General features: G+C 56.7%; 1 protein-coding gene across 6 annotated transcripts in view; it reads left to right on the forward strand.

Annotated features, from left to right (window-relative positions):
• Arhgap23 (Rho GTPase activating protein 23) overlaps positions 1-24,541 on the forward strand; it is a 72,175-nt gene that overhangs the window by 15,786 nt on the left and 31,848 nt on the right. For 2 of the 6 annotated variants that reach the window (XM_048365633.1, XM_048365635.1), the window contains exons 1-11: positions 2,170-2,290; positions 8,985-9,146; positions 11,667-11,706; positions 12,743-12,838; positions 13,492-13,570; positions 13,692-13,746; positions 16,543-17,707; positions 19,690-19,845; positions 20,087-20,198; positions 20,333-20,417; positions 22,239-22,382. In XM_048365633.1, the coding sequence (XP_048221590.1) occupies positions 2,201-2,290; positions 8,985-9,146; positions 11,667-11,706; positions 12,743-12,838; positions 13,492-13,570; positions 13,692-13,746; positions 16,543-17,707; positions 19,690-19,845; positions 20,087-20,198; positions 20,333-20,417; positions 22,239-22,382 (2,184 nt within the window). In that variant the 5' untranslated portion in view covers positions 2,170-2,200. Of the gene's footprint in view, positions 1-2,169; positions 2,291-5,250; positions 5,544-8,984; positions 9,147-11,666; positions 11,707-12,742; positions 12,839-13,491; positions 13,571-13,691; positions 13,747-15,330; positions 15,490-16,542; positions 17,708-19,689; positions 19,846-20,086; positions 20,199-20,332; positions 20,418-22,238; positions 22,383-24,541 lie in introns of those variants that run through there. The other 4 variants (XM_048365634.1, XM_048365636.1, XM_048365637.1 and 1 more) reach the window with 4 other exon arrangements.

Consider the following 24,541-nt stretch of genomic DNA (forward strand, 5'->3'; position numbering starts at 1 on the left):
AGCAAAAGAAGCTTAGGGACAGTGCCCAGGCCCTGAGTTCAAGCCCAGGACTGGCAAAAAAAAGAAAAAGAAAAAAGAAAAGGCAAGCAAGCAAGCAAGCAAGAAAAACGTTTCTTGTACTTTTCTGCCCAGGCTGGCTTTGAACTTCAATTCTCATATCTCAGCCTCCTGAATAGCTAGGATCCTAGGCGTGAACCTCGAGCTCTCAGTTCTGAAAGCCTAGCTTGAACAAGGGACACAAGAGGGACTAGTTCACACCAGAAGCCCAACAGTCCTTGTCTCGGGGAGCCGTTGGTCCAACAGGAGAGACTGAGGCCATACCCTGGAGCAAGGCCATACCCTGGGGGAAAGACAGACTACAACAGCTTCCAGGAAACCTTAGACTGGGGTGGCGCTTTGCCCTTACTGTCAGGGTATGGCGCTCCCAATCTGACCCCTTCCCTTTGAGGAGTCTCCTAGCAGGCCTGGAGATTGACAGGCCACAGACAGCTCAGGGACTGACTGCTGGGTGGGGTGGGTCCAGGGTGGAGGGGGTCTGTGGCCTTCCCTGTCCTCCTCTGCCTGTGGTTGCCTGGACTGTGGCCCTGCCTGGTGTTTACTTTGTGGCTGGCTTCAAGCTTGCCCTCTTCTGCAAGTACTCATTTCCTACCATGAGTGAAGAAGCTACTCTTCTTTGGTCTCCCCTCCCTTGGCGTCCCTGAGGCGGGCCCCAGCCCTCCTGCTGGGTGGAGGTCCTGCCAGCCTGGCACTAGGAACAGCTTCATCCTAGGTGACATGTCACCTACCCCCGTCCCCACTCCCAAAGGGCTGACAAGCTAGGGCTGTGGGCTTACCAGCGTTCTTCCTGGGACTGCTAGGGGAAGGGGAGGGGTCATCGCCATGCTGATGAGTTTGCCTAGGTATCTGTATGTGTCACCAGGCCTCCTGCACACTAGACCCAGTTTGCATATCTATATGTAAGTGACTGTGTGAGAGAGACTGCAATCAAAGCAGTACTGTGTACATCAGGCCTATGCCCAGACTTTTTGGGGGTGGGGTGGGGTCAGTCACGGGCTTGCACTAAAGGCCTGGGCGCTGTCCCTGAGCTCTTTTGCTCAAGGCTAGCGGTCTACCACTTTGAACCACAGCTCCACTTCTGGTTTTCTGGTGGTTAATTGGAGATAAGATCCTCACCAACTTTCTTGCCTGGGCTGGCTTTGAACCTTGATTCTCAGATCTCAGCCTCCTCATAGCTAGGTTTATAGGCATGAGCCACCAATGCTCAGCTATAACCTTTTTTATAGACAACTTTTTATGTATGTCAAAAACTTCTGGTATTGGGGCTTGAGCTCAGGACCTGGGCAAATACCCCTTAGCTTTTTTGCTCAAGGTTGATAATCTACCACATGAGCTACATACAGCCCTACTTCTGGCTTTTTGGTGGCTAATTGGAGCTAAAGCATCTTACAAATGACTTTCTTGCCCTGGCTGGCTTCAAACTGTGATCTTCAGATCTCAGCTACTCAGGTAGCTGAGATTACAGGTGTGAGCCACCAGTGCCCAGCTTTGTAAGAATTAATTGACTTAATCCTCCTAAAGACCTTTGAGGTGAAAGTTACATGCTTCCTTATTTACTGGTGAGGAGCCAAGCCTCAATGAGCTTGGGTGACTCAGCTGGCCAGGGTCTCTCTGCTCAAAAGGGGCAGACATGGGAGTGGGACCCAGAAGGTCTTGGCGTTCAGAGGACTTTAGAGCCCCTGTACCGGCCCCTCTCCAAGACGGTGCTGGAGTGTCTGGCATCAGAAGCGCTGGCTGCCTCGCTGGCCCTAGCTTTCAATAGCTCTGGCTCAGATGGAGGGAAAACGACCTGTTACAACTCATCCTAACCCAGGGCAGAGTGGCCCTTGAAGAGGAGAGTGTGACACGGGATCTGGAGAGACCCTTTGTCAGACTCAGTGCCGGGTCCCCACATTCCTGATGGTACAAGTTGTGTTCACATGGAGGGTGCGGGGAGCTCAGGCTTGCTTGACCGGCCTATCAACCTGGCCTGTTGGGGCATGTCAGGTGGGGGCCTCCGCACCAGCAGTGCTGGGAACCAGGCATGCAAATGGGGCTAAAGGGTGGAGGAGGCACAGGAGGTTGGCTCTCCATGAGAGAGGAGACTGGGACAGGAGTCAGAGGCCTGGGCTGGAGTGCGTTTGGGGGAAATCACATTGCCCGCATGCCTGGGATGGCCGCGCTGTCAGGTGGATTTCCCCTGGCTATGTGTGAGGCTGTGGGGTGGTTATGTGCTGGTGTTTGGTGGGATCAGGTGAGTTTCACATGGGTCATTCTTTTGGGGTGGGGGGGGCATTGTTGGTCACCTTGTAGTTAGTTTGGGGCCTGCATTCTGGGAAGAGGTGTTGAGCAAGCGAGAGGAAGGAAAAACAGTCGGATTGACCCAGAGGCCCTTCTTCTCACTTCCTGAGCCACTGGCTCTGCTGCGGTATCAGTGTCCCTGTGTCTCACGTCCCTGACCCTTGGGCTTCAGGACAATCTCCTCCCCTTCCCCAGTTCCTGATGACCAGGCTCTGGCCCTGCAGGTTTCCGCTGCTGTTGTAGCAGCCCAAGGTCCTAACTGGGGAGCCTCTAATCCTCCCCATCCCAACTGCTTCTCTTTGAGGCCCTGGCCTCTGATGGCATGTCAGGGCTCTCCTGGTACCTGGTGGGGTCTCTGTTGGGGTGAAGAGACTAGCTGAGTCTGTAGGGGAAATTAGGGGCCCAAGGGCTTCAGGAGCTGGGTGATACTCCGGTGGGAGGCAGAGACCAAGGGTATCTGAATCTTCAAAAGGTGTCCAGCACCTGGCTTGGCACCCCCCCCCTTCAACCCACCACATGTGGTGGTTGAATGGATAGAGAGATGCAAAAGATCTGGGTGAGAGCTCAAACCCTGGGATCTGGTCTCAGCTTAAAAACAGTGATGCCTTAAACCAATCAGACCACTGTTGTCTTTAAACTTGTTTCTATAGCCAAAAAGAACAACAACAACAAAAAGGGTAGGGTATTAAGAGCAATCCCTGGATACCCAGTGCTTAAGGTCCCTGTGAGAACTAGTGAAGGTGTTTATTATAAGTATTCAGGGATGGTTATCTCTGGAGGAAGAAGACTGCATGCCCTCCCTCCCTTTGGGGTGCACTCCTGTACTCCCAGGGACCCTCAGGAAAACAGGGTAAATGGATTTTTGCAAGCTGGTCAAACTAGAGGGTGATGGGAAGGACTGCTCAGTGGGGTAATTCCTGCCGTGGGGGGGAGGAAGTTGGGGGGGAAGGACTCTCTGGGCAGGAAGGCTTGGAATAGAATCTCAGCAACGCCTGGTATTTCCCAGCCCTCAGGCCCCCTCCCCCACTGCCTCTGGGGCCCACCCCACATTCCTTTCCCAGAGGAAATAGGGGAGGGAGCGGGCTCCCCAGGCCTTCAGAATCATTTATTCAAGCTGTGTACACCTCTGAGGCAGCCGGGGAAAGGGAAGGAGGACTGGGAGGCTCCATCGCCATCTCTGCCCCGACCTTGCAGCCCCTGCCAGGTTGGGAAGTTCACATGGGAACCCCAGGCCACGTCTCTACTTCTCCCCTCCCTGCAGACCCCAGGCTCCCCTGAAGTTCCCATCCCAGGCAGGCAGTACCTGTTGGCCCTGAACTTGAAGCTAGGAGGACTTCCTGGCTGCTCGCTGGAGATAGCCTGGCAGCCTCTGCCTTCCCCCCAGCGCACCCCACCCTATGGCCCCGTATGTCTGAGGTGGACATCTTAGCAGTACTTCTAGCCACCCATGAGGTCTGTGGGGACTTTGGAGTTGGGGGACCAAGGAGGTGCCGGGCAGAACTGAGGGTGCAGGGGAGGTACAGAAACACAACCCACTGTCCCTGACTGCCCTGCTGTCCCTGACAGCGGTCCTTCCCCCGCTCTCCCCCAAGGTCCTCCTGACTCAGCTGGTGGCAGGCTCGCTCTTCCCGTCATGCTTCCGCAGGGTGGGGGCGGGGGTCCAGCTCTTGCATGGGGGGCCCACAAGCAGCAAACAGGAAACAGGAGAACAAAACCGCTCCCTGGCTGACACAGGCTGCCTGGGCCTCACCCTGGCCCTCACCCTTCCTCCTCTCTCCCTTCCCTCCCTTGATCGTGCCCACCCCCAGGGCCCAACCTCTTCCCCTGGATCTGGGGACAAGATTCAAAGCTGGAATGTGGGGCTTTGGATTTGGGTGTCTCTGTGCTGCCAGGACAAGCTGGGTGCACCTGGGCCTTAGTTTCCTTCTCTACAATTTTGGGCCATGGCTGTAGCCACAAGTCCATTGTTTGTTTGTTTCTTTTTTGCCAGTCCTGGGGCTTCAACTCAGGGTCTGAGCACTGTCCCTGGCTTCCTTTTTACTCAAGGCTAGAACTCTGTACCACTTGAGCCACAGTGCCACTCCTGGCTTTTTCTGTGTATGTGGTGCTGAGGAATCGAACCCAGGGCTTCATGCATGCAAGGCAAGCACTCTACCACTAAGCTACATTACAAGCTCATTGTTTGTGAACAGCCAAGTGGTTTAGGAGTGGGGGTGATCACAAAACTTGGAGCTGTTAGCTTGGCAGAGGCCCCTCTCCTAGGGCAGATGGGGGGGGTGGTGAGGACTCTACCTGCCCCCTGGGGGTATCTGTGTGCGTGGTCAGAGTTGGTACTGTACTCTGTGCTGGCTGGTGAGAGGCCTGAAGGACAGTGCAGCGGGTACTGACATCACTTGATGTGGAGTTTGTGGGTGTCTATGGGAATCCACAGGGGTCTGGCCATGGGAGTGCTTGAAAGTGTGTCTTGGGAAGATCTGTGGACTGTATATTCACGGGCGGGGTGGGGGGATATCTCTGTCTCCGTGTGTGTGTGTGTGTGTGTGTGTGTGTGCCCACCTGCGCGCTGGTGGTCAAGGTGGGGCACACTCGTGTGAGCAGCAGGTGCCGGCTGCCCGCGTGAGCCGGTGAGGGGCCGGGCGGGCGGGCGCTCAGCGCGTGGGGGCGTGTGTGCGGGGTGGGGAGGCCGCGCTCTGGGGCCGCCCCGGAGGGGGAGGCGTCTGCCCCGTGCGACTCCCCGGCGAGTCCCGGCCCCAGCGCCTTCAGTGGGGCGGCGCGGGAGGCGCGGCTCCGCTCCAGCCGTCCTGCCGCCGTCTGCGCGGGCCGTTCGTCCCCTCGGGGCGCCCGGGCCCCGGGCCCGCGGCTCCGGGGGGCGGGCGGGGACCCTCGGGGTCCACCTGCTGCCTGTGGGGCCCAGGACGCCGCCCGCCGCGCGCCGAGCAGTGGCCGCGGGCCCCGGTGCGTTGCGCCCCGCTCCGGAAACCAGGCCCAGGGCGCCCCGGAGCCGGGGCGGTGGTCGCTCCCGGAGGCCCCCGCCGGCCGCGGCGCTCGTGGGCAGCGCCGTGTGGCGCGTGGAGCGCGCGGGGGCCGGGGGCTGGCGCTGGGAGCGCGCCGTCGGCGTGGACTGCAGCGCCCCGGAGCCGCGCTGCGTCTGGCTGCCCTGCCTCGGCCACAGCGACCGCCGCGCGCCCGGGCTGCACCGTGCCAAGGTGAGCGGCGTCGGGGCTGGCGGGAGTGGGGGGGGCACAGCAGGGGTTGGCAGGGGGCGCCCGGATCACCGACTCCATGAGACTCTCGAGCTGTGGACGCCCTACATTTCAGGACTGATGTCCTGGCGTTGGGGAGTTGGCGAGGGGGACAGGGTTGGTAGGTGCTGGATAACACCGACACACCCCCCCCTCCGCCCCCAGTCTGGGCAGTGGCTCTCCTTTGGGCTCAACCCCTTCGGTGTGGAAGGATGGAAGGGACCTGATTGTTGGAAGAGACCAGGCACCTAGGGATCCTGGAGTGTTTTGGACAGGCAGGGACAGGAGCCCGGGGCTGGGTATCGGTACCATTAACCCGAGCAGTGGGTACCGCCGTACCCTCTCCCTGACCAGAACTCGGATTTAGGGGCCCACAAGGGCTTAGTAAGGAAAGGAGGCTGAGGTGGCAAAATGGGCTCCAAAAGGTAGTGAGTGATGTCGGGAGCCCCAGGGCTGCTCTGATGTCCGGGATCTACCAGGCTGGTAGGCATGAGTCACCGGGCTCCATGCCCAGCCTGCATGTTGTACTCTCTGTAATGACCTCTTTATGCTCCGGGGGGAGGAGTGGGACTCCTCTAGTTTCTGTATGGCCAGCACGGGTATGTATGTCCACTTCTGCCTACCTGAGGCTTTCTGTTCTTTTCTCACACCAGCTGGTACTTCTGGTTGTCTCTTTCCTGACAGGAGTGTGAGGGCGTTCGCACATAGATCTGCCCCAGCAAAGTTTAATTAGTTATGTCCCTAGTCCTCCTGATTGTCTCCCTGTCCTTCCCCCGTCTTTTTTTTTTTTTTTTTTCCTGTATCAGAGAGAAGCAGAGCTAGGGAGAGGTGGGCAGTACCTCTTCCCAATCTAATCACTTTTCTCTTTTCTAGTTCTGCGCCTGTCACACCTCCCTTTCCCTTAAGACAAGACTAAGACTCAGGGTTGTACCAGGTCAGAGGGGAGGAGAGGAAACCTACATGTGTAACAGCATGAAGGACTGAGGTTAAGACAGAGGAAGAACTTCCCAGGGAGGGCTGGGTCTGGGGTGTCTCCTCTTCAGGCAGAGGTGTGGTAGCAGTGGTAGGGGATTACTGATGTTCTCAGGAGCCTAGTTGGAAGGGGTGAGGGAAGAGAGCCTGGAGGAAGGAACAAATGAGGGGAAGAAGCAGAGATAAGGAGGCCAGGGGGCACCAGTAGAGCTAGGAGGGGATGGACTTGCTGGAGGAAGGCAAGGCAGGCCCACTGCCCTGGATTATAGGCAGGTCTCCTCAGGGAGTGGCACCCCCCAGACAGCTGGCAGCTCCAGGCAGGATGTGGGGGGGGAGGGGTAGGGGGCGTGTGGGGACCTGTCCCGGCCACTTCTCATCACTGGGGCAGCTGGTGGCTTAAACCTTAATCCAGGACACCAAAACAATGAGCCCAGCAAACAGCCTCAGCTTGGAGCCCTGGGGTATGTGTGAGGGGGGACATGGGGTGGGGGGCACTAGAGAGGAGCAGGAGCTTCTGCAGGAAGGCCAGTGTGTTGGGGGGGGGGGGCATATCCCCTAGGTCCTCTTCCTGATCAGTTCCTTGCCAGGTCAGCAGAGATAGGAAATCCAGGGGATTTCAGACCTCAGCAGAATTTCCAGGGAAAGTTCTCTGGGCTCCCTGGACCCCCATGGGGTGTGGGACTCGGTGGAAGAGGCCAGGCTGTAGCTGTCAGTGGGAAGAGCGGAGGAATAGGACTAGATCTCAGGCCTGATGCTGGAGTCCCTGCTAAGGCTTCCCAGACTGGGATTGGTCCAGTTCTCGACCCTTCTAGGGACAGGGGCGTCCAACCTCACTGTTGTTTATTTGCACACTGTGTATGATGAGATCTCTCTTGCCCGTCGCTCAGCCTCCTGGTGTCTTTCCCCCTGGCTCTGTCCTCTTGGGGCTATTATCAGCAAGCCTGTTGCCTCTGTCCCACTTTTCTTTCATCTTCTGGTCCTCTAAGCTTGCTCCACTGCAGCTCAGCCCCCAAGCAAAGGTCTGCACACATGCGCAGCCCAGGGAGGGCCCTGGCCGGCTGTGTGAACAAGGTGCACAGATGCTGGACATGGACTTCTCGGCGTCAATGCATTCGAGGGCAGGAGTGTTCCCATTTCCTCCAGCCACTAGAATAATTTAGATTGATGGAGGAATTCCTCAGCTTCTCAGCCCAGATCTGGGGGGCTTCTCCCCTCGGGTCCCCAGTCCTCTGTACTTTTTCTCTACCGCTGCAGGCTCAGGCTGAGCTTAGGACGCAGGCATGGTGGCCTCTCCAGGGCTTGTGGGTTTGTGTGGGTACAAAGTGCCTGCCCCCTGAGAGCTTGGATTAGAGGCATCAGTTTGCTCAGGTTACCCCCCTGGAGGGGTTGGAAGGTTTGAAGAGTCCTTGAGAGAAGGAGGCCTCCTGGTTTTTCCTATGGCCACCTCCCCCCAGCACACCACAGACGCCTCCTGCCCTCCCCCACCTAACTGCTTTCCCTCCACTCCTATCTTCTCCTTCCAGGCCCTCTGCATAGCCTCTCTGACACTTGTCTGTCACCTGCCATTCTCAGCATCCGAGAAGACCCTGAAGGCAGACTTCTCTCAGGCACTGATTGTCTTCTTGTGCCTCCTGACCCCAGAAATAGTCCTGTGTGGCCCCCTTAACTCCTGTTTTCAGATACCTCCTGCAGTGTCATCTAGGGAAATCTCATGTATTCCTGCAGGCATGTGGGATAGAGGGCAGAAGATGCCCCCCTCTCCCCCCCCCCCCCACCCCGCCAGCCACCATCTAGGCCTCTGGGCTGGGCTGGGCTCTGGGACCTGGAGAAGTCCTTTCAGTTATCTGATGTCTAGTCTGCTTCTTGGTCCCTTGTGTGTTTCTGCTGCTGTTCCTGAAGGATGTGTGTTCATGTCTGTGCCCAGATGTGTGTGTGTGTGTGTGTGTGTGTGTGTGTGTGCGCACATGTATATGCAAGCCTGGGTTTATGCAGCCGTGTGCCACGTCAACACGTCTGTCTGCACAAGTGTGCATGTGTGCATCTGTGGTTCTATCCATGTGGACATTTCTATGAGTGTGGCATGTTCCATCTCTCTATGTGTGCATGTACATGTCTATGTCTGTTTATGGATGTGCTCAGTCGGCCGCACTCTCTGGGCCCAGCACTTAGTAGGTGTACAGAGATCGTTGAATGAATGAGAATGCATCAAGTTATGCAAAGGGTTCTGGAGGGATCTGAAAGGAAAACAAGGAAGGAATAGGCTGCTGCTGGTCTGTTAAGGGTGGGATGGGAGGAACTGGAGGTCGAGGGCAGATTTGGGTGCCCGGCTTCCTGGAGCTAGGGGCCCCTGGAGATCCCTTCTTGGTCCTAGGCGGCAGGAACTATGAGTGATCACATAGCACTGACCCTACCCTATCTCTCTGTATTCCGCAGCTGCCACTGGGCCCAAGGGATGGCTTCCCTCCTGGGCGCCCCCTCCCCTGGCAGGGGCCGCGGACGCTGCTGCTGCACAAAAGTCTCCAGGATGGCTTCGGGTTCACCCTGCGCCACTTCATCGTGTACCCGCCCGACTCGGCCGTACACTGCAGCCTGAAGGTACGCCCAGCTCACTCGCCAGCTCCCGTCACACGGGGGAGCTTGATGGGGAGGATGGTGACTCCTTTTTGCTAGAATCTTCTCAGAGAAGCAATCCTTCCCGGGGTGGGGGTGAGGGGCCCTGCCTGACTTCTGCTGAAGTCTCAGAGGACGGCTTCAGGGAGGTGGAGCTCGCGGGGCTGGGACGCTATTCTGGAGGAGCGAAGTGGTGGCTGGCCGAGAGTGGTGGATCCAGAGGTGGGGAGTCAGCGTGCCCCCCACCACAACATTTGGTCCTGGAAAGGGAACAACCATCCTGGAAAAGAAAGATGGAGTTCGTGGGATTCCTTGTCCACTGCGTGCTTGGGTCTGCGCGACCTCTCTGGTCCCTAGCCTGAGAGACCAGGGCATTGAACGCGCTGTTGTGACACTCCCAGAGCGCCCCTGGCTTGTTATGCTGGCCACAGTTCTGTGTGCTGGAAAGAGCGCTCTAGGAGGGGACAGAAGAGCCCTGGGCTGTTGTCCCCCGCACCACAGCGAACTCCCTGAGGACTGGGGACCATTCCATCCTTCTCTGGTTCCTTTTCTGCTGTAGTGCGAGGGTAGTTTTTGCCTCCATCCCTAAGAATTTTTCAGCCATCATATAAACATCAAGTTCTCCAAAATCAGGGAACCCAGGGCTTCTCAGCCCAATCCAAGGTTACAGGCTGAGGGGAGGGGTCCCAGGGGAAGAGGAGGAATATGGGAAGAAGACAGAGGGGTGCCAGGCAGCAACCGTGACTCCCCACAGGGGCTGTGCCCTCTCCTCCACATCTCTTTCTACAGAAGCAGATTGATATTGGCAGCAGGGAAGCCCCTCTTTCCTTCCCCCCAGAACCAGGATGGGAACCCCAGGGACCTTGGTCCCACCTTACCAGAGAACACAGATGTCACATGTTGCTGTATCTGTGTGCTTGCATGTCTCAGTGCACACCTGTATGCACCCATGCTGGGCTTGGACATGCACATGTGTATCTATATGTGTGCATATCATCTGCACATTCATGCCACTGCAGCTGTCCTACACGTGTGTGAATCAGAGGCTCCTGCATAACTGTTGTCATTGGCTGCAGCTGTGCTTAGAACCAAAGTGGGGGCTGCTGGCCTGTAGCACTGCCTGCCTCTGGCTGCCCTAGGATATCATCCCTTGAGTTCCCCTGAAACCCAGTCCTTCCTCCCCTCCTTCCCAGGAGTGCCCCTTCCTCCCCGACCCCTGCCATCTTCTCTCAGGGGACCCAGCCGAGGAAGACAGTTGCAGAAGCAGCTTGCAGCGGTCTAGGGTGGTGAGCTCTGCCTCCCATGGAGCACTGGCAAAGTCTGGGGCAGGGCAAGTCTGGAGTGGTTCCATTCCGTTTCCAAAACCTGCCCAGGCCTAGGAGGGGCTCTTGGCCTAGAGGCAGGAGGAGGCCCAGTTCTGCAGCCTTGGAGCCTGCAGGGAACTGAGCCGTCCTCATGCATCCGTCTGCCCCTGCCACCCGCTCTCCCCGCTGTCAGCTCACATCAGCAGGCACACACCGCACACAGGAGGCAGGGCAGAGGGCCTGTGCTCCAGCAGCAGCCAGCAGCCTTCCTGGCTCCACTCTGGCCCAATGAGGTTGCCAGTGGATCCGGGATTCAGCCGTGGGCGCTACCCCTGAGCCCCGGACAAGGCATGTCTGTCCTCTGTAAAATGGGTGTACCTAGGGAGAGAGTTGGACAAGATGACACTGAAGGTGGTCCAGATCTGAAATGCCATGTCCTGCTTGGCGGCCTGTCTCTGACCTCCTTCTAGCTCCTCCTTAAGGCCAGTGCCTTTCACCTCAGCAGAATGGTCTCCAGAGCCTCCTAGGAGGTCTTGACCCCTGGCTGGTATCTCTCCTCTCTCCTGGCTCCCTCTTCTCTCCTTTCCAACCTGACTTTTGTCACTTGTTGGTACTGATCTTCTGCTTCAGCTCAGCAGATCCAAGCCTTACATGTGCTTGCTTTTTCCTGCGCAGAGCAGCTGACACCCCTTCCCTCCCCCAGAGTGCCTGCCTGCCCCAGCCACTCTCAAACATGCCTTATAGTCCCCTCCCCCAGAGGGCTGCTAGTCAGCCCTTCCTGTCCCTTGCTTCTGAGATAGCACTGCTTGCCCTTGTCAGTCTGCTTATCTGTGGCCGCCTGAGTCTTCTGTGGGTGAGGAGGGTATGGAACTTTCCCCTATTCTTGGGAGCTCCCCAATGGAAGGAGGGGTGGGTCCCTGGTGGATTGGGGGCTCCCCAGATGGCTAGGATGGCTAAGATGGTAGGATTGGCGTGTGTGAGGGGTGGGGAGCCCATGTTGCTGGGGAATGTGGCCTGGGATCCCATGCTCCCTCTGACAGTCCTGCCACTCCCTGCCAGCCAGTTGGAAGGAGATAAGGGGTGGTAGGAGCTTGGAGGGGCCTCCCCAGGCCCTAGCGGAGTTGAAGCTGGGCCTCCCCAAAGCGGTAGAGGCTGCTGAGGGCAGGACCCGGGGCCACACCCACCTCTCTGTTCCCTGCAGGAGGAAGAGAATGGAGGACGAGCAAGAGGCCCCGGAGGAGGTAAGGGTGGACTACCAGCCCCGAGCCCCGCAGTGGTTACAGGGGTGAGGGCAGTGGCCGCATTCACCCTGGCTCATTTCTCTCCAGTTCTCCACGCATCCCCACGTTCTACTCCCGCCTTGCTTCTCTCTGCATCCTGGTCTGGTTCACTGTGGGCATTTCCTCCTCCCTCTCTGTCCTCATGTTTATCTCCTTGAAGACTCTATCTCTCCTGCAAATGGGTATCTCTTTGACACTCGTCCCTGGCCTCCCTCCAGTTTCTCTCTGCAGGGCTTGGGGCATAGTGGTGGGATGCTCTGAGGAAAGGTGCTCCTGACGGCACGGTCCTGATGCAAGTGGGTGGGCCCCAATGTCTTCCTTAAGATGCAAACCTCACTCTCCTTGCTGTCACCTTTCCTATCGGGGATACCTGGGTCAGAACTCTTAAATGGGCAGCCTTCTTGCCTATGACCCCTCGACTCCCAGCACTACAGGCTGCCCTGGAACAGGCCTGCTTTGAGGACAGACCAGCAGGGAAATATTGTTGGGGTATAATGGGACTCCTGCTCCTCCCAGGGTACTCAGGCCTGTTTGTGAAGCCCCTTCCCCACACTGGACCTTGGAGAAGGGAGTGTGGGGGGTTGTCTCAGATGCCTCTGGGTCTGTGCTGTAGACATTTCTTTGGATGCCTGTGTCCCCCCTGCCAGGTATCTTCTGGGCTTACTATGGCCTCTTGGTCTTGTGACTAGTGTCTGTGATTCTGTCTCCCCAGTAGACAGTGAGGGAAGGGACTACCTATATGTGTCCTATTTAGCCTGGTTTCTGGCACATTTATTTACGTAGCAGCTCTTTCTGTGTCCCGGAAGGTAGTCTTTCTCCCAGGTGTGGCCTCTTTCTGTTCCCAGTGTCCTAGTGTGGATGTGTATGCTTGTGTCTTTGATAGTGTGATCATCCTGCATATCCTGCATGTGTGTGCGTGCGTGTGTGTAGCTGGGTTGATGGGTGTGGCTGACCTTTAGCAGCAGCTACCCCAGCTAACCTGGCTGATGACCACCAGGACCCTCCCCTCGGCACCGCCTGGAGCCCATGGATACCATCTTTGTCAAGAATGTGAAGGATGATGGCCCCGCCCATAGGGCAGGGCTTCGCACAGGTGCGTTGTCCCAGTTTCCTTGTTTACCCCACACACATTCCCCCCACCCCTCAGGTCTCTGATCTGTACTTTCAAGATAAGATGAAATTATTATTGTACCTTTTTTTGTGTGGGGGTTGTGGGGATTGAACTTGGGGCCTGGGTGCTGTCCTTGAGCTCTTTCACCCAAGGCTAGCACTCTACCACGTTAAGCCACAGCTCTACTTCCGGTTTTCTGGTGGTTCATTGGAGATGAGTCTCACAGACTTTCCAGCCTGGACTGGCTTTGAACCTGGATCCTCAGCTTGCAGCCTCCTGAGTAGCTAGGATTACACCAGCGCCCAGATAGGATGGAATTCTTTTTTTTTTTTTTTGCCAGTCCTGGGGCTTGAACTCAGGGCCTGAGCACTGTCCCTGAACTTCTTTTTGCTCAAGCTAGCACTCTAGGTCTTAAGCCACAGAGCCACTTCTGGCTTTTTCTTTATATGTGGTGCTAGGGAATTGAACCCAGGGCTTCATGTATGTGAGGCAAGCACTCTACCACTAGGCCATATCCCCAGCCCTAGGATGGAATTCTTGAAACCTGGTGTCATCCCTCCCTGGCACAGGGATACTCATAGGGGCCATAGATACCCCTTGGCCTCTCACATATAGGCCCTACCATTTGTCCCCAGGAGACCGGCTGGTGAAGGTGAATGGAGAGAGTGTCGTTGGGAAAACCTACTCCCAGGTGATAGCTCTGATCCAGAACAGGTGAGCTCCCCCTGCCTCACTCTTCCTCCAAGAGCTCCCACCCCACACCCTTGGTCGTGGGGTCCTGGGCCAGGACCCCTGGTCTCCTCAGCCTGGCCTGACCTTGTCCCTGTATCTGCAGTGATGACACCCTGGAGCTCTCCATCATGCCCAAGGACGAGGACATCCTTCAGCTGGTGAGTTCAGCCCCTGAACCAGGGGGCCGCAGAAGCCCTTCTCTTCTACATTGGCCCTTGTAGGAGACAGAGAAAGAGACACAGGCTGGTATTGCCCAATGTGGGCTGCCATGCCCATCCCTGGGTTGGGGCTACTGGTTGCTTCATTCAGGGCTGCTCTGTGCTCTGTGCTTTGGCAGGCAGGTTTCCTGCCAGGATATCTGGAAGGAGAGTGGCCCAGCGGGCCCTGCCAGACTGGCATGTTCTTGTTGCTTCTGTGAAAGATGTCTGTTTCCTGTAACCCCCCGCCCCCCCCCTGCACTCCACCCCAATTCATCCTTGATCTCAGTGAGTGTCTCTGCAGGTGTGTACATGCATGCATAACAGAAATGCACCCCCCCTCCTGCCCCTCACTGCCATGGGAACCACTCAGCAAAACACCAGATACACAACCCATAGAAACTCCTTCATATGGTATACCACGTACCACAGTGTGCCATACACATGCCCCATACCAGACCTAAGTCGTGATACAGATGACAGCAAGACCGTATACCTTGCTTACCAGAAGCAACGTCCCCCCCCCCCAGTGCCCACCCCAAAATCTGTCACAATGCATAGATTTCAACTCCATGCCACTGGGACACACACACTCATTGTTGTGCCCTCCAGACACTGGGGCATGCCCCAGCCCAGCTCAGGCTCCTGTGCTCAGCAGGGTCAGGGATCTGGCTTATACAGAGGTGATATGTAGTCTGCACCCAGCCTAGCTTACTTAGCTGTGCCGTGGAGTGTGCAGATCAAGAACATGACCCACAGAGGGAATCTGAGGCACGCACGCCCACAGCCCTGTGCCAGAGCTCAGGACACTCTTCCGGGCTCAGAACCCATTTCCCTGGCCTCATGGCCCCCAGCCAGATGTCAGCTTGCTTGGCCCTGAGGTCACCGTCCAGCCAGGGACGGCTGAGGGCCAAGCCCCAGAGGCCCTGGGAGCTGCTGTGCTGGCTTCGGCCCTGGATGTTCTCTCCTAATCACTGGAATCACGGGCCACCCTTGGCACGAGGCTCCTCTGGGAACCTCCATCCCCGACCTCAGTTGTCCCCTTGCTCTTCCTGGGGACAAGGAGGAACAAAAGGGGGCTTAGAGAAGTGGGTGGCGCATCTCAAGTCTCAATGGCCCTTGTCTGTACACTTCCCCTGTGGAGAGACCAGTTATGAGGGAGAGACAGGGTGGGGCCCACCCCCCAGGCCCCTCCTTCTACCCTTATCCCACCCACCCCCCTTTTTTTCTAGCTGATAGGGACAAGAAGGTAGCAAGGGCAGCGCTTTGAGTTCGGCTGCCCAGCCGGAGTGGACTGGCAGCCCCAGATGTCAGCATCTGGGGGCCTCTCTAACCCTCCACCCCCCATCTCGGAGCAGCCAGAGGGTGGGGCCCAGGCATTCCTGTGGTTGGGAGCCAAAGCTGGGAGGCCAATCCGGTGGCAGTAGCTGCTGACGCCACCACCGACGCGGCGAGGCCTCTCCACACCCATCCTCCCTCCTCCTCCCGCCAGCCAGCCTGGAGAGGGGGCGAGGGGGAGTCGCTGGGAGGACAGCGTGAGCGACCCAAGGCCGGCGGGGGCCGAGGCCGTGGGAGGGGCAAGCCTGGACTGGGACTGGGGGCAGCTGGCCAGCCGGAGGTGTGGGCTTGGAGGTGGGCGGGATGCTGCCGCCACCACCGTGATTCAGGGAGCTCCGGGAGCCAGCAGGATGGCAGGAGGGAGAGGTATGTGTGTCCCGGCCCGCCGGCCCGAGTGTGCCTGTGAGCAAGCCGGAGGGGCCGGGTACGGAGGTGTGGTTAGCTCATCACATGATGTTTGTGCCTGGGACTGGAGGAGTAGTTATTTGTGTGTGTGTGTGTGTCATTGTGTTTGGGGTGTGTGTGTGTGTGTGTGTGTGTGTGTGTGTGTGTGTGTGTGTGTCTGCTGGGTCGGGTATGTATCTTCCGGTGTCTCCAGTGGTGTGAGGTATGTGTATGTTTAGGTTCCCCCTTCCTCCACCTTTTGATACTTCACCCTGAAACACTGTCCCCCCCCCCTCCCCACTGCCCCATAGCTCATCCAGGGCCCAGCTGGGCCAGGGCCACAGGCTGCTGTCCCTAGGGGCTGCCTCCTTTTTTGGCTGGGCCTGGCACAGGCCCTGTCACTCCTCAGCAATGCAGCGTCAGCCTCAGCAGCCCGTGCCAAATTCCAGGCCTCGGGGTGGCAGAAGGTGGCCCAAGGCCCCTCAGCCAGGCTTGCCCCTCCTCCAAGTTGGCCTCTAGAGATCAAGGGCTGGGCACGTCCTCCTCACCCCTCCATTCAGAAGCCAGTCTACAGCTCCTGGTCCCAGCCTCCCTCCGCCCCCGGCTTCTGCCCACTCCCAGCCCACCCCACCCTGGCCACGCCCCTCGGCCGCCTTTCTTCCCTGTCATCTGCCACCTAGACTGGGCTCTGGTGGAGTTTTCCAGCTCCACTTGGGGGGCTGTGGGCATCTCTGAACTTAAGGGAGCAGGGACACAGCAAAGAGCAGGATTCAGGGAGGACCCCAGGGAACATGCTGAAATCTCTGTGGCTAAATGCCGCCCTCCAGCCCCCCTAAGTCTGGGAGTAATCCTGGCTCTGACTTGAGAGTGTGTATGGGTCTGTGAAGCCTCTTCTTTGTCCTCCCCTGGACTTTTTGGAGCCCAGCCTGCTACTCTCAACTGTTCAGGACACCCTCACTTAGTCCTAGGGGTGCTGTAGCGTTGCCCCGTGGCTGCTACTGGGCTCTGCTCACCTACCTCTGTGTCTCCGGCCAGGCTTACTCCCAGGATGCCTACCTGAAGGGGAACGAGCCATATTCTGGAGAGGCACACAGCATCCCAGAGCCGCCCCCACTCTGCTATCCCCGAAAGACCTACGCCCCACCAGCCCGGGTCTCTGCCTGGGCCACTATGGTGCCTGAGCCCACCTCAGCCCTGCCCAGTGACCCCCGGAGTCCTGCCACCTGGAGTGACCCCGGACCCCGTGTGCTGCCCGCCACCCGTGCCCATCTGGACAATTCTTCCTTGGGGATGAGCCACTCCCGCCCCAGCCCTGGTGCCTTCCCCCACCTCTCCTCCGAGCCGCGGACCCCCCGTGCCTTCCCAGAGCCTGGCAGCCGGGTGCCCCCTAGCAGACTGGAGTGCCAACAGGCCTTGTCACACTGGCTGTCCAACCAGGTACCTCGCAGGTTGGGGGAAAGACGGTGCCCAGCCATGCCACCCCGGGCCCGCAGTGCCTCCCAGGACCGGCTAGAGGATGCGACTGCCCACCGCCCATGGCCCTGCTCCACCTCCCAGGATGCCTTGAGCCAACTGGGCCAGGAAGGCTGGCACCGAGCTCGCTCGGACGATTACTTGAGCCGGGCAACCCGCTCCGCCGAAGCCCTGGGGCCAGGAGCCCTGGTGTCGCCTCGCCTCGAGCGCTGTGGCTGGGCTTCCCAGCGTCCATCTGCACGCGCCTCTGCCTGCCCACCCCGGGACCTGCCCGGACCCCAGGCCCCACCCCCAAGTGGCCTACAGGGCTTGGATGACATTGGTTACATCGGGTACCGGAGCTACAGCCCATCATTCCAGCGACGGACTGGCCTCCTGCACGCACTCTCTTTTCGGGACTCGCCCTTTGGGGGTCTACCAACCTTCAATTTGGCCCAGTCCCCCGCACCATTCCCACCAGAGGCCTCTGAACCACCCAGAGTCGTCAGGCCGGAACCCAGCGCCCGGGCCGTGGAACCTCCTGCCGAGGACCGCCGCAATGAGGTGGTCCTGAGGCAGAAGCCACCGACGGGCCGCAAGGTGCAGCTGACCCCTGCACGACAGATGAACCTCGGATTCAGTGATGAGTCCTCAGAGCCGGAGGCCAGCGGGCGAGGGGAACGCCTGGGCAAGAAGGTGGCTCCTTTGGCCAATACCGAAGACTCTCTGGCTTCCATCCCCTTCATTGGTGAGTGACGGCGCAGATGGCAGTCTTAGGAGACTGGTTGTGCCTTGTTACCCCGCCCATCTGCCTACCGTGCATAAGACTCTGGGCTGGATGCTGACAGAATCATCTTGTTCCTCTGTTTGTCCATCTGCCTGTTTATCCATCCGTTCACCCATTCTCTTGTCATCTTCTCTTCCATCCTACCTCTCATTCATCTGTTGAGCTATCTTTCCATCACTTTTCTTTCCTCCCTCCATCTTATCTTTCCATCTATTCATCCACCCAGCCATTCTTCCTTCCTTTTCCCTTCCTTTCTCCTCTTCCTCCTCCGTGTGTGTGTGTGTGTGTGTGTGTGTGTGTGTGTGTGTGTGTGTGTGTGTGTGTCCTGGGGCTTGAACTCTGGGCCTGGGCACTGCCCCTGAGCTTCTTTGGATCAAGGCTAGCACTCTACCACTTGAGCCACAGCTCCACTTCCGGCTCTGCTTTTGGTAGTTTAGTAGAAATAAGAGACTCACAGACTTTCCTGCCTTGGCTGGCTTTGAACTGTGATCCTCAGATCCCAGTTTCCTGAGTATCTAGAATTATGGGCATGAGCCCCTGGTGCCCAGCTTTTCTCCTTCCTTCTTTAGTTCATTTATTTGTTCCTTTCATTCATTCATTCATTCACCACTCTTTTAGTCTTCCTTCCATTCTTTCATTCTTTCTTCCCTCCTTCCTTTGTGTTTTCTTTTCTCTTTGTTCTTTCCATCTACTCTCTATCCTTCCACTAAACATTTCTGTCAGACAGGCTTTCCGTGCAGCCTACGGAGATAGTCAGTAGACAGAACAAGCTGGTGGTGTGGTTGTGGTACCAGGAGGTCCGGGAGGATAGGGAAGGATTGTATGGCTCAGATTGGGTGTGGCAGCCATGGAGAGGATCTTGGGCAAAGGACATTTTGGCTAAGAGTTGGAGGATGAGAAGAAGGTTGTGGGGGAAGAATGTTTAGGGAGAGCCATGTAGGGGGGAGTCAGGACGCTCTTCTAAGACCCCAAGGCCCTTTCTGTCCACGATGTCCCGCAAATTGCTAGGGCCTTGAATTTTACCCTAACAGCAGAGGATACTGTGAGGGAAGCTCGTAGGCTGGATGGTGAGGAGGAGTTAAGAAGGCAGAGGTCGAGATGATTCTCAGCTTTCTGACCTCATTAGAGAACAGTGTCTCATCCCAGCATTGGGGGATGGGGAGGGGAAGAAGAAAGTTTAAAGCTTGTTGGATATGAGGCACCCATCTAGGAGGGAGCAGACTGGACTGAGCCGGTCTGGAGGGGCTCAGGAGAAAGATGGGGATGCTAGATAATTGCGCTGGGAACAGGTCCAGGGAATGTAGCTGCATCTGATCCACACAGGAAGTAAGGAAGAAGCCGGGCGAGGGTGGCGAGCCACTGACTGTAGCTTTCAGTCTGGGGAGGCGCAGCCTGCTTTAGAAGTCCTCAGACTGGGGTGTTGTCAGACTTTTCCCCACTTGAGAGGGGCCTGCGGCCCCTACCCACGGAAGTCCCCAGCCAATGGAGAAGCCTGCCTTTACTCTCAAAGAGCTTCCAATCTGGTGGAAGAGCTATAGCCCCTGCCTTCAGGAAGCTTCCTGGCTGATGGGGGAAATATATTGGCTGTGCCTCAAGAGCCCACTTTAAGGGGTGTGGCTTAGACCCATTCCTGGGTTCCCTTGATGTGGGGAAGGGTTCCCTCAATGTGTGTGTGTGGGGGGGGGTGCCCTCAGAGATGAGAAAGTGTTCCCTTGAGGTGAGGGGGTTCCCTCCATGTGAGGAAGTGATCCCTCGAGGTGAGGGGGGGCTCAGTCTGGTGGGTGGGCTGCTCCAGGCAGTGTGTGCTTACGGCGGGGCTTGAGAAGCCTATAGCGTGTGCTTAGAACTCAGGGGTGCAAAGCCCCAGGACTGGTAGGGCTGGGGCCCAGCGGAGGGGTGGGGGGTGTCCCGCCATCTTTACACCTCCCCTCCTCTGCTCCCAGATGAACCCACCAGCCCCAGCATCGACCTCCAGGCCAAACACGTCCCTGCCTCCGCGGTGGTCTCCAGTGCCATGAACTCGGCCCCTGTCCTGGGCACTAGCCCGTCCTCTCCAACCTTCACCTTCGCCCTTGGCCGCCATTACTCACAGGACTGCAGTGAGTGTTCCTGCCCCTTGCACCCCCGCCCCACCTGCCTGTTCCCCGGTTGGGGGGGAGCGGGGGGGGCCCTGGGGGACCTTCCACTGCCCACTGTGTGTTTTCTGACAACCGGGTGTTGCTCCTCTGGGCCCTGTGGAGAGAATCCCCTCGTGGCCCTGCCCAGAATGGGGGGTGCTCTGGGCGGCCTGGACCTCCCAGCGCCGCAGCCCCTGAGGCCCGCTGTGGGGTGGCTTTGCAGGCAGCATCAAGACTGGTCGCCGCTCCTCCTACCTACTGGCCATCACCACGGAGCGCTCCAAGTCCTGCGACGACGGGCTCAACACGTTCCGGGATGAAGGCCGGGCGCTGCGGTGAGGCCCTGTGCCGCGCGGATGTGGGGCGGGGCGGCCTCCGCCATCCGGGCCCCCCCCCTCCCGCTGCTCCCCCGGCCCTGGCACACGGGGTGGGTGACAAGAGAGTGAGCTCCTCACCGTGCTTCCCACAGCCCTCACCTCCGGCCCTTGCTCCCCAGGCGCCTGCCAAACCGCGTCCCCAGCCTGCGGATGCTGCGAAGCTTCTTCACCGACGGGGTAAGCGGCCGGGGCGCCCCTGTGCCTGCTCTGGAGGGCGGCAGGGAGGGCCGGGAGCACAGCCGTGGGTGAGGGCAGGCGCCGTGGTTCCTGAGACCCCAGGGGGAGCCACTCGGGCTCCTGTGTCCTTCCTTTTCGTGTCACAACCCCCCCCCCCACCCCTCCCGACCCACCTTGCTTCTGCAGGCTTGGTCTGCACACTGCACCTCCTTCCTCAGGACGTTGAGCCTGTCCCTCACCTCATCTGGAGAACCCCTTTCTAGAGGCCCCACTCCCAAACCACAAGGCTCATCTTTCGGCTATTTGGCTACTGGATTTCTTCACTCAAGGCTGGCAGTCTGCCACTTGAGCCACACCTCCCCTTCTGGTTTTTTGGAGATAAGAGCCATGAGCTCAGAGCTCAGTTGTGAGATCCTCAGATCTCAGCCTCCTCCTGAGTATGTAGAATTACAGGCGTGAGCCAGTAGCGCCCAGCCATAACTCTCTCTCTTTTTCTCTCTCTCTCTCTTCCCCCCCCCCCCCACCTTCCTGTGGTGCTGAGGATGACACTAAGGCCTTACATATGCTAGGCAAGCTCTCTATCACTGAGATGCGCGCCATACTCCACAGCTCTGTGTGTGTGTGTGTGTGTGTGTGTGTGTGTGTGTGTGTGTGTGTGTGTACACTAGCCAGTACCAGGGGCATGAACTCAAGGCCTTGTGTTCTTTGCTCAACTTTTTCTCTCATTGCTGGTGCTCTATCACTTGATCCATGCTTCTACTTACAACTTTTTAGTGGCTAATTAGAAGAAAAAAAAAAATCTCACAGATGTATCTGCCCTGAATGGCTTTCAATTGTAATCCTCAGATCTCAGACTCCTGAATGGCATGAACGCCAATGCCAACCCTGGCTTTATTATTATTATTCTTTTTTTTTTTTTTTGCCAGTCCTGGGCCTTGGACTCAGGGCCTGAGCACTGTCCCTGACTTCTTTTTGCTCAAGGCTAGCACTCTGCCACTTGAGCCGCAGCGCCACTTCTGGCCATTTTCTGTATATGTGGTGCTGGGGAATCGAACCCAGGGCCTCATGTGTAGGAGGCAAGCACTCTTGCCACTAGGCCATATCCCCAGCCCCTATTATTATTATTTCTTTTCTTTCTTTCCTTCTTTCTTTTTTAGGTCTGAGACCAGAACTTGAACTCAGTACCTGCCGCTATCGCTCAACCATTTGAGCCACACCTCTAGCCCCTCTTCTGGATTATTTATGGACTTCAAAAGCCATCTTGCCATCTTGATTTAAATCCTCCGTGTCTTGAGTTTTAACACGTTCAAGATATTGCCACCTGGCTTGTTTATCACTTCCTCTGCTTACTTAACTCTCCCTGGCCGGTGTCCCCCCCCCCCCTCCCGTGACTGAGTCTTGTTGACACTGTGGCTTCCTCCTGGTGCTCCTGTGCACACAGCTACCTGCTTTTCTCACAGTCTGTTGTTGTTCCCACTTCCCCTATTTACTTAGCTCCTTGTTGACACAAGCGCTTCCTCTGTTTCCTTAATTCTTCTCAGGCTATAAAGTTAAAGGAGGTCCCAGATTGGCTCTCCTGGCGTGGTGAGGCCTGCAGTCTGCTGGCCTTTCCTCCTTTATGGCTTCTCCATTACATCTCATGACCCTAACACAAATGGTCCAGCGACTCACAGCACAAGCAAGGCCCACGAGGTCACACAGCGCCTCGGAGTGTGGCACAGACACTGGCCAGGGCCGCGTGGCTGCTGGTGGCTCATGGGGTTCCTGCGATGCTGGTACTGTGGAAGCCACCCTAAATTGCCCCCTGTTGTCTCCCTGCAGTCTCTGGATAGCTGGGGCACCTCCGAAGACGCTGATGCCCCCTCGAAGCGACACTCAACCTCTGACCTCTCGGATGCGACCTTCAGCGATATCAGGAGAGAAGGCTGGTTGTATTATAAGCAGATCCTCACCAAGAAGGGGAAGGTAAGGTGGGCCAGGAATGAGGTGGGGGTGGATGGAAGCTGGCTTTGGCAGAACTCTCCAGCAACTCCTACACCTACCTACTCTGCAGCCTGTGAAGCGACAAAGAACCTGCTTAGCCTGTAGCATGAAGGACAGAGATTAGAGACTGGGAAGGACTTCCAAGGGAAGGAGGAATTAAAGAACTCACAAAAAGGTTTACAAGAGAGGAGGTCTTTGCTGTGGGATGGGTGGAGCTGATCAAGCGGTGTTTGGAATCCTGACAAACCAACGTACCATGATTTGAGTTGGCCTCTCTGAAAACGGCCACTGGAGCTCATGAGAAAAGATTAAGGCAATCACAGAGGAGCTGAAGCCCAGGCGGAGAGCAGAGGCCAATCTTCTTGGGACTGCAGCAGCTTGGTCATCTCGTTCTCAGGGCACTTGAAACCCTCAGGGAGGGGGCCTTTGAGGAGAGTTAGAGCTTTCAGAGGCACATCACTTCCTGATGGTGGCTTAGAAAGAAAGAAGCCCAGTTAGGCCAGGCGCTGGCTGGGGTCTGTAATCCTAGCTACTCAGAAGGTTGCTTTGAACGGACAGCTCAGGCAGAAAAGTCCAGGAGACTCCATCTCCAATCAGCCAGCAAAAAGCTAGGCTGGAGATGTCACGCAATTAGTAGAGTGTCAGCCCTAAACAAAAAACAAGCCAAAGAAGACCTCAAGGCCCTGAGTTCAAGCCACAGTACTGTCCAAACACACACACACACACACACAAAGACCGGTTATAAACTACCATAGAGGCTCGGTGTGGCGGAACATGCCTGTCATCACAGCTGCTTGGAAGGCAGAGGTCAGAAGATTATATCCAGGCTGGTGGGTAAAAGGAGACCCAATCTAAAGCCAAAAAGACTAGGTGTATAGCTCAGGTGGTAGAGCACTTAACCTAGAAAGCTCCAGATCCTCAGTTCTATCCCCAGTACCACAGAAAGAGAGAGAGAGAGAAAGAAAGAAAGAGAGAGAGAGAGAGAGAGAGAGAAGGAAAGAGAGAAAGAAGAAAGAAAGGGGGCTGGGAATATGGCCTAGTGGTAGAGTGCTTGCCTTGCATGCATGAAGCCCTGGGTACAATTCCTCAGCACCACATATACAGAAAAAGCCAGAAGTGGCGCTGTGGCTCAAGTGGGTAGAGTGCTAGCCTTGAGTAAACAAAAAAGAAAAAGAAGCCAGGGACAATGCTCAGGCCCTGAGTTCAAGCCCCAGGACTAGCAAAAAAAAAAAAGAAAGAAGGGAAGGAAGGAAGAGAACTAGAAGAAGACCAGTTAGAATTCATTACAAAGACCTAGGTGAAAGATGGAAGGCCTGAACCTGAGGCCTAGGAGTAGGAGATAGGGAGGCTGTGGAGGGAAGGCAAGCAGGACTCCTAAGAGAAGATGGAGCCTAGGGCATGAATCTCAGGCAGAGGTTCCTCTGCATTCCTCTGCAGGCTTCTGTTTATCTCTCAGCATCCATACAAAGCCAGCAGGAAAACCTAGGTTTGACTCTTGTCTTAGGCCTCACTGTGACTTAGTGTCCTGTCTGTAATCTCTGTTCTTCAACCTCTTGCTTGGGATTAAAAGAAATGATGTAGCAGTGGCTCACGCCAATAGTCCTAGCTACTCAGGAGGCTGAAAGATGAGGATCACAGTTTGAAGGCAGGAAAGTCCTTGAGACTCTTATCTCCAATTGACCACAAAAAAATAAAAAATAAATAAAATCCAGAAGTAGAGCTGTGTCTAAGTGATAGAGCCTTGAGCAGAAAGCTAAGGGACAGCGTTCAGGCCCTGAATTCAAGCCCCAGTACCACATACAGAAAGAAAAAAGAAAGAAAGTGAAAGAAATTATCAAAGCAAAAGATTTCGCAGCCCCTGGGTCTGAGGGGCTGCTGTTCTGCCTTACTGCCACTAGACAAGAAGGGGGTCATCTCTGAGGCCCCGCTGTGGATGTCCAAAGTCCACAAGCACTCAGGTTCCTTCTGTAAAATGGGGTGGTACTTGCATCTAACCTTTGCCTACCTTCCCATTAAATCACAGTGCCTGATACAATGTAAATGCCAAGTAAATAGCTATTGTACTGTGTTGTTTATGGGATAATGGCAAGAAAACGCCCGTCCATGTTCAGTACAGTTCAGTACAGTTCAGTACAGATACA

The sequence above is a fragment of the Perognathus longimembris genome, chromosome 17 (assembly GCF_023159225.1).
Source record: "Perognathus longimembris pacificus isolate PPM17 chromosome 17, ASM2315922v1, whole genome shotgun sequence".
In the NCBI taxonomy this organism is placed as follows: domain Eukaryota; kingdom Metazoa; phylum Chordata; class Mammalia; order Rodentia; family Heteromyidae; genus Perognathus; species Perognathus longimembris.